Below are 8329 nucleotides of genomic sequence, written 5' to 3'. Positions count from 1 at the left end.
CTCGTGTTTGTTTTTAGGTTTTAAATGCATACAAGTACTCCATAAATTTGTATTGCATCAAGACATTTTGAAATTCTATTTTAAAAAAAATTATATATATATATATATATATATATATATATATATATATATATATATATATATATCATTTTGTTTAATTTATTATTATTATTCCTACAAGTGGTTGTTGGAGGAGCTAGCTGTAGGTTGTTGGTTAACGAGCATTTAACAAGCATTTTATAATTTAGTAAAAAAAAAAATATATATATATATATATATTATTTTTTTTAAATTAAATTATAATTTTAAATTAGAAAATGCTCATTAACCAACAGCCTACAGCTAGCTCCTCCTATAACCACTTGGGCTTCAGTTAGGGGCTTCTATCTTTGCCTGTTTCACAAAACAAGGAAAGACAAACATGTCCAGACATGTAAGGCCCAGTCAGTTTAGAGTTGGTGTTTTGTAGAGTGTACATCTCCAGTTTAGAGTCTGCAGCAATGAAAAATCAAAACCAGTCTTTTCATGGATAATGAAGCCTAATGAGGTAAACAAGACGTAGGAAACAAGTTGGTTGATAATTAATTGTTTTTAGGGTGATCTTATGGCTGATTTAAGACATGGGTCAAAATCGACCCATTAACATAAGCGATGGTAACAGAAAGATAACACAGGAGGAAGGTTAAACCAAACCAGGTCAAAAAAGTAAACTGTGCTCGTCGATTTTCATTCAGAGGGCACAGAGGGATGATCACTAAGGGGCCCTTAAAAGATGCTTTTATACTTGTAATTTGGTCCCCTTAGGCTGGACGTTGTGTTACAGTTGCTGTATTGTCCATAAATGTTTTACATTCTCTGTTTATCCTGTTCTCCCTGAATGTTTTTGGGTCTTTCGTTTTCTTGTGATCCCTCGTAATGTTCTCGCGTTCCCTTTTAATGTGTTGTTTACTTTATGTTTGCTTCCGTATTGCGTATGTCTAGGCCTCCAGAGTTTCTTGCACTCACATTATATTGTTTATAGTAACGTGCACACTCTTTTTGAAACGAAGCTCCCTTACCCCCTTAAAGCACGCATCATTAGTGTTTTATTCTCTGTCTGTCTCCACGGGAAGCTGGGCCCTTGCCAGAGTGCCATCGTGGATTGTCAGCATTCACCATGATACAGCAGAACGGCATCATTCTCCTCACGGCACTCTACTCACACCTCCTCAAATTGCTCTGTGTGTGTGTGTTTATGTGTATCTATGTGTGTGGGAAGATGGTGTAGGTTGGTGTAATGACAAGCCGAGTAACTAAAGTGCTTGAAGTTTGCAGCACAAGCCGAAAGTAGCGCCAGCAACTCTTTGACTGGTGTCAATTAAGGCCAATGGTGTTTTTATTCCACCCCTGCTTTTATGTAGAAGTGCAGCTTATTGCAGGAAACGAATGAAACAGCAGCAGATTCGTGGGAAAAAAGAGGAATATAGTGGCCCTGAAGTCAAATCAAACAGTCAAATCTCTTTTATATCCCCGCTGTGTGGAGTCAGAAGGATCTGGCGGTGCTCATAACGCCTCCCCTTCGTGTCTGCCGAGCGTACGCAGATGCCACTGACATTTTTATTGTTTTCTGATTGCATTTAGACTTTGTTGATATCCTGTTTATTTTGTTTTGATTCATTTTCTCCCTCCACTCCCGGAGGAAGCAGCTGATAAACAGACAGACATCCATCCGTGTGCTTTGTGAATCTTCAAAGTGGCTTCTCTGTATGGGGAATTGCTGTGTATATATGTGCCATAATAACAGCAGCAGTGGGAGATGCCGAAATTGCAGAGGAAACGTGTAGCTGAGCCAAAGCAGCAAATGATATCGGCTGGTTAGGATTTTTATTTTTTAAATAAATCAACATCGTAGACAAGGTGCTCCCCGGCTCCGGAGGATGCTGGCTGCTTCATACATTGATTAAAATGTCTGTTGTCTCATTGATCTTTGCCAAAATGAGACTCGCACAGCTGTAAGGCCTGCTTCTTGTGTCTGTCTCGGCAGAGGCTGAAGGAGCTGAAACAGAGAGAGTTCGCTCGCAACGTCTCGTCTAAGAGCTGGAAGGATGAGAGGAAGCAGGAGAGAGCAATCAAACGGCTCCATCAGCTCGCCCTGCTCAAGCAGCAGAGGGACAGGTGAGGCACACCACATTCATTATGTACTCTGCTCTTCAAGACACTTCAAAAGCAAGGCTTTTTCACCATACATTATATAACCGGATTTACACTTTTCACCTTACATTATAGCATTTTAAAAGCCTTGTATTTTCACAAGGTCACAAACTGGTGACTTAGCTTACATACAGTACAGTAGTTCTCAAGATACTTAGAGAATTTAGAGTGCCTGCATTTTGCTTTTATTATTTTTCCGTTGCTTTTTCTGATCCACGTCATCTCAATTGTCTCTCAGAGATGGTCAGGGATATCTAAAATTCTATAACATGAAAGAAATGCCTCTGGTGAAAGGAAACTCCATCCAGTGGGAGGAAGTTGGCCTTGCCTTTAAGTGAGGAAATGCCTTGCAACCTGTGGAGCAGATCCAAACTGGAGGAACAATGCATCCTACCTCTTAAACTATTGGTTCTCAATCCTAGTATTGGTGGGACACTCTCCTGCACATCTTAGAGATTGTTGTGCTCCTAACCCACCCGATCTAACTAATGTCCTAATCCTTCCTGAAGTCAAAGTGGGCACAATTAAGCAGAAGCAAGGTAACTGACAAATCCGCTACAGTGCCACCCTGTGACAGGCTCTATCACATATAGGCATTCATTTTTGTGGCAAACTTTATGGCTAACAGATACCATAACTCTATAACATGTTCTATAAACCCCTAAACATGATTTTGTGTCTTTCAGAGGTTCCAAAAGGTTAATTAAGGGGTCCTGGACCCCTAGGCTGCCTGGCATTTCATACCTTGCTTGGGATCTCTCATATCTATGTAAAATATTTATTGGAAAATGAATAGCATGAATTTTAATGGTTGTTGTTCTGGAAAGCAAATCAATGAAGTGTGATCTTTAACCTTAACACAACACTCTACACATGCAGGATACACACCATGTAACAGCTTTATATGTTCTGTTTTAACAGCGACAAGGGAAGGAGCTCAAAATTAAGGGGTCCAGCCAGAGACCAGCAGCAACAGAAAATCAGACAGAATGGCAGTGACAAACCTATCTCCAGGCACACTTCATCTCATCAAAGCCAAACAGAATCTCTGTCCCCTCCAAATCTCACCTCCAAAGGTTCTTCACCCACAAATCAGCGCACACTCCCAGCTCAGCATTGCTCACCACTCCCTCAGTTCCCAAAAGACCACCGGCACCCGAGGACAGGGGTCTCATTTTGTTTCTCTAAACGGGCTCAGTTAAAGTTGGACTCCTTTGCATCTGTGTTTAACGATGGGTTGGATGAAGCCAGCGACCTTCAGGAGCTCCAGCGACAGCGACAGAGGCTAGCCCTACAATCCCTCTGGTCCCGATCTCCCTCGCCCACTGTGGGTCCTGATGATGACAACTTTCCATCAGATCCCACTGCTCTGGACAATAGCCCTCTACATAGAGGGCACCAGCCAAATCAGTCAGATCAGGAGGACAGTCTAGAGATCAGTGTCAACTACAGTACAACAGAGCCAGAGGGGAAAGGGACACATGATATGGACATTAAAAGGCAGCAAGCTGTTCCAGAAGGCAGAGCAGCTGATCAGGGCCAGCGACCCAAGCAAGAGGTAGATAATGGAGTACAGGGAATGATGGAGATAAGCAGTCTGAGCCCTACTTATCATGGACAAAGTGGCATGGCCTCTGGCCAACACACACACAAGGTCTCACATGAAGACATAAAACAGAACACTGTGAATGCCAAAAACTCTCTAACAGAGGCAGAGATATCAGAGGATAGCTTGAGTAGTAAAACTATTTCTTTCCTACATGTTCTGGGTAAGGATGGGACATCACTAAAATGGCCTTGTGAGCTCGTGCAGTACACCACAGATGAGCCTCGTGTCTCGTACAGTTGCAACCCACAGTGCTTGAATTTCAAATCTGCAGAGGGCAAAGACAAAAGCACAGATGTAGAGGAAACAGATTTCTGTGCTGTCTCCGGCCCCCCTGACCAATCCAACAGAGCTGAGGAGCAGGCCCAGTACATTCTGGAAGATAAATTAGGCATTTCAAAACCAAAGAGTCCCAAAAACAGGCGGCGGATGAGAGCTCGGAGGCGTAAATTAGATGCTGTCAGGAGGCACCGGGTGGGCTGTGCGTTTGGCTCCCAGACGTCTGCCAGAGGATGCTTTGAATTCAATGGCAACCAGGCAGACGTGCCATGCAGCGAACGAGGACATGGTGAAAAGATTCGCAGGCCTGGGAAGAGGAGGAGATCAGTGCGGGATGAGGTTTCGAATGAAAGTGACACTCCAGAACTAAGCCTGAAAAGCATCGTCATCAACTCCCTTTCTGCCCCAGCAAAGAAAAGACGGAAGCGTCAGAGGTTGCCGTCAGCTCTTCGCTCTGTAAAACGGAGGACTGTACAACCCACTACAGTTCAGTACACAGTGGGAGGTGAGGATAATTACCAGTGGTGTGGAAACTTGTATGAGGCTAAACGAGACTCCAGTGTGACCCCCCGCAGTGACAAGTCTGGCTCATGGGGTGTCCTGTCAGACTTGAGCTCTGATGGGGAATGGCCTGCTTGCCAGTGGGGGAGATGCTCTTCTTCTCCTGGGTCAGCTTCTTCTTATTCCTGGAGGAGAGGACATAGCCAGCCCTGGTCTTACATCAGAAAATCCAGTTACAGCTTCCCTTGCTATGGTTACAGGCATATGTCAGACAGCCCAGGTAGAGATACTGAAAACAGAGGAGACTGCTGGGATTACAGAGACTCAGAACTCTGCAGCGAGAGGAACTACTCTAGGGTTTTTGACAGCCCTTGCATTATAGAACGGAGATATAGTATTAGAAAGCATAAGAGACCTTTAGAAGAGAATAGACATAGATATAGGGATTGCCGAAAGCCAGACACAAGAAGAATATGTTTCTACAGAGTCTATGACAGCCCAGAACCCCAGGACACAGAAAGAGACTGGTGGTATGAGAGGCCAAACCTTGAAAACAGGAGGCATAGAGAAAGAGACTGGTTAAACCCAGATATCAGTCATAGCAGGAGATACGAGCAGTCAAGCACTGGGTCCAGACTAAGTCCAGCTTCCTCAAGTACCACAAGCATTTCAGATCTTAGTGGAGAATGCAGCTCTCACTTGAAGCCATCCTATTCTGCACATAGCCAAAATCATCACAGCAACTTCACATGGCCAACAGTGAGACCTAACAGGACTAAAAGTTCCCATTCTACACCAAGAGAGAAGAGTTACTCGCCTTTACCTGTATCTCCAGCAAGACCAGAGATGATGCAAACAGACAGTCAATCAAATGCAAAGGACAAACCTGTTATGCACAACTCAAATTCCTCCAATCTGACACAGCAGAGCACTTCACCTGATAAAAAAATCCCAGGCAACCGAGCACGTACACTTTCACTCCCTTTGATTGGTAAACTCCCCTCTATAAAGAGAGGATTAAGACAGACAGGGATTCTTAAAGAGAAAAGTAGCAATAACCAAATCCAACCATCTGAAAATCAAGTAGTATCTAAACCTGAACATATAGCCTCAGATAGACCTAACTCAAACTCATCCATAACATGTTCCTACATCACTGATGGGAGCACTGCAAACCATCTTGCAAGGTCAGAAAAGGCACATAATTTCCTGACTAGTGAAAACCTTACCAGAACTACACAGGACACTAAAGGGATTGTGGAAAATCAACCATCAAGGTGTCCCACCCCTCCCTTGACAGAACAGCCAATAACATTTACAGCGGAAGAGATCGAGAAGTATAGACTTCTCCAACTTCAGGCCCAGCAGCACATGCAGCAGCAACATCTTCAAGAACAACAAGATATGCCAAGACCTCCAACACCTGTGGATGTGTCTCCAATGACCCACATAGCTATACCTTCTCTGGATCCCTCAAATCAATCTGTACCTGCTCCTTGTCTCCCATACACCATACTTCAGCATGGAGCACTCTCGTCCATTTCCTCTCCTTCATCATCTTTTGTGTCCCACCATTCCCAAACTGCAAACCCTTCTCTTCATCCCTCTCTGTCACAATCCCTCTTTACCCCTCTTTCGTTCCCTACTGCGTTCTTTGCAGCTCCCCCTGCAACACTACTAGCAGCCCGTCCCTTACACTTGATTCCAGCTGCATCTCTCCACCCACGCCCTCATCCTCCTGCTTTGGCCCTTCACCCCCTGTCCCACACACCTTTGCTTCCTGCTGTACTTGCTCCAACACCCATGGCTGCAGCTGCCATAGCAGCTGCAAGTACTTTGCAAATCCACCCCCTACTACACCCTCTGTTCCACAGCCAGGACCTTCAGAACCACCCTGGTCCTGCCAGCTAGTCTTGGGAATCAAACAGCAAAGAAGAAAAAGAAAGAAGACAGAGAGTAACCTTGCCATCCTTCTTTGACTCAGCCAAAGGTTTTGGTGTTTTGAAGGTCTTATTTGTTTCTTTATTTTTTATTGGTTTGTTCCTCTTCTATACCTGTGAACAGCAGTACAAAGCCTGTCCTGGCCTTTTTCTAACACCCCATTCTATGTGTCAGTAGCTTGATTTATTCGAGCAGATGGGTAAATGTTTTCCCCCTGCTTAATCTGAGCTGTAACCTATGCTTAGACGGCAGTTTGATTGAAGTCCCTTCAATTAGTACACCACACACCGCATTTGCATATCTTGAGGGATATGCTAATCAGAGGGTTATTTTCATCCAGGTCTGAGAGCCAAAACAAATTTGAAGGATATGACTCTGTAGTTTTGGGGTGAGGGGGGGGTGTTCAGGATTTTCTTTTCTGCATCAAAATTATCATCATTTTATGTAAGAAGAAGAAAACAAATGGTAGATACTAAAGCGTAGCATGCAAATGATTTGTCATGTCCTACAAGACAAACATTGTTTCTCTCTGTTGTTCAGTACAGTGAAGTGAGGTCAGTTACTGACTTGATAGGCTGCAGTACGGAGTTGCAATAATGTTTCAATCTATTTAAAGGTCTAAAGCCTTCAACTGTATTTATGTACAGTACTTTCTAATGTAAATATGACAAGTTTAGCAAAAGACGGTGCATACAAACTGAACTCGGCTGAATTATGTTCCAGAGACTTTGTATTTACTTTATTTTGTTAGAGCCAAATATTTGGTCATCTGTAATATAATGTCATGGGGCAAATAATAAACTGAATGTCATTTAAAGAAAACTTCTGGATCTTGCCATTACTGCTGTCTCCTTAATTTAATTTTGTCTCTGACTTCTGCATAGTCTGTGAAGTGGAGAAAATGGAGAGAGGGAAAAAGCAATTGCCATTGCGCTTGGAGGAAGATTTTGGATGAGTTGGCATTTTAATCCCCTACCACGTCTGAAAAAAGACCTCAAGTATATTCCGGGCACAGCACATCATTCAAAGACAGCATTTCAAATGAGCAGAGCTTTATCGCAGTGATCTGAAGGAATGAGAGTGTGTGCTAATGATGGGATTCGTTGCCAGCAGTGCCCAAATAACACAACTGTGCATTTGTGTTAATTAACTCTCTCCGGTACCAGTCTGCTAGGCTAGCATGCACAGTCCACTGACTCTCTTTGGCGCGAAAAGCATGGATGATTCATAAACATGGAAGCCAGCTCCCCACACTGCTACCTCGAAGCATGTCAGCCCTGCTCTTTCCTCTAATCCAGTAATGAAGCTGGGGGCTTTAGATTGTCTAGATCCTGTTTAAGGAACTTAATAAATGTTTGGGTACAGACTCTATTGAAAACAATAAGAATTATGCGTGCTGAAAATGTGTGATGACTGTCCATTGGTCATTTGATAAAAAGAAAATACGGCAATGCTTCCTATGGACCCTACATTCATAATGCATTATATGGCATACATAATAATAATAATTATATTGACTCCTATATGCACAACTACTCATAAATAGATATAGCTATAAGAAGAACATTGTACATACTGTAGTAGTGCTGGAGAATGGGCAGGGCTTGTGTCTCATAAGGGAGCTCCCATCATGCACCATGGTGTGTATCACTGGTGTGTTATGTAGGTGGGGCTGTTGTTTTGTGTGTTTGTGTGTGTGCCCGGTGTGTGACAATTGACCAGGGCAAAGCAGTATCCATCGTTACGGAGACTTGTGTGATGGTGGATGACCCTCTGTCACTCATCATCATACACCAGGCCCAAATATTGCCT

The 8329-nt window shown here is 43.4% G+C and overlaps 1 protein-coding gene across 1 annotated transcript; it reads left to right on the top strand.

Moving 5' to 3' along the window:
• The first annotated feature begins 532 nt into the window (after positions 1–532).
• Positions 533–7328, top strand: LOC136681999 (G patch domain-containing protein 8). The gene is made up of 3 exons (XM_066658783.1): positions 533–547; positions 2024–2154; positions 3112–7328. The coding sequence occupies exons 1-3, from the start codon at positions 533–535 to the stop codon at positions 6485–6487; spliced, it is 3522 nt and encodes a 1173-aa protein (XP_066514880.1). The 3' UTR covers positions 6488–7328.
• Positions 7329–8329: the final 1001 nt, after the last annotated feature.

This window comes from Hoplias malabaricus, unplaced genomic scaffold, assembly GCF_029633855.1.
Source record: "Hoplias malabaricus isolate fHopMal1 unplaced genomic scaffold, fHopMal1.hap1 scaffold_245, whole genome shotgun sequence".
In the NCBI taxonomy this organism is placed as follows: Eukaryota; Metazoa; Chordata; class Actinopteri; order Characiformes; family Erythrinidae; genus Hoplias; species Hoplias malabaricus.
Note: the sequence above shows the minus strand (reverse complement) of the source record. Positions and strands in the feature narration are given on the sequence as shown.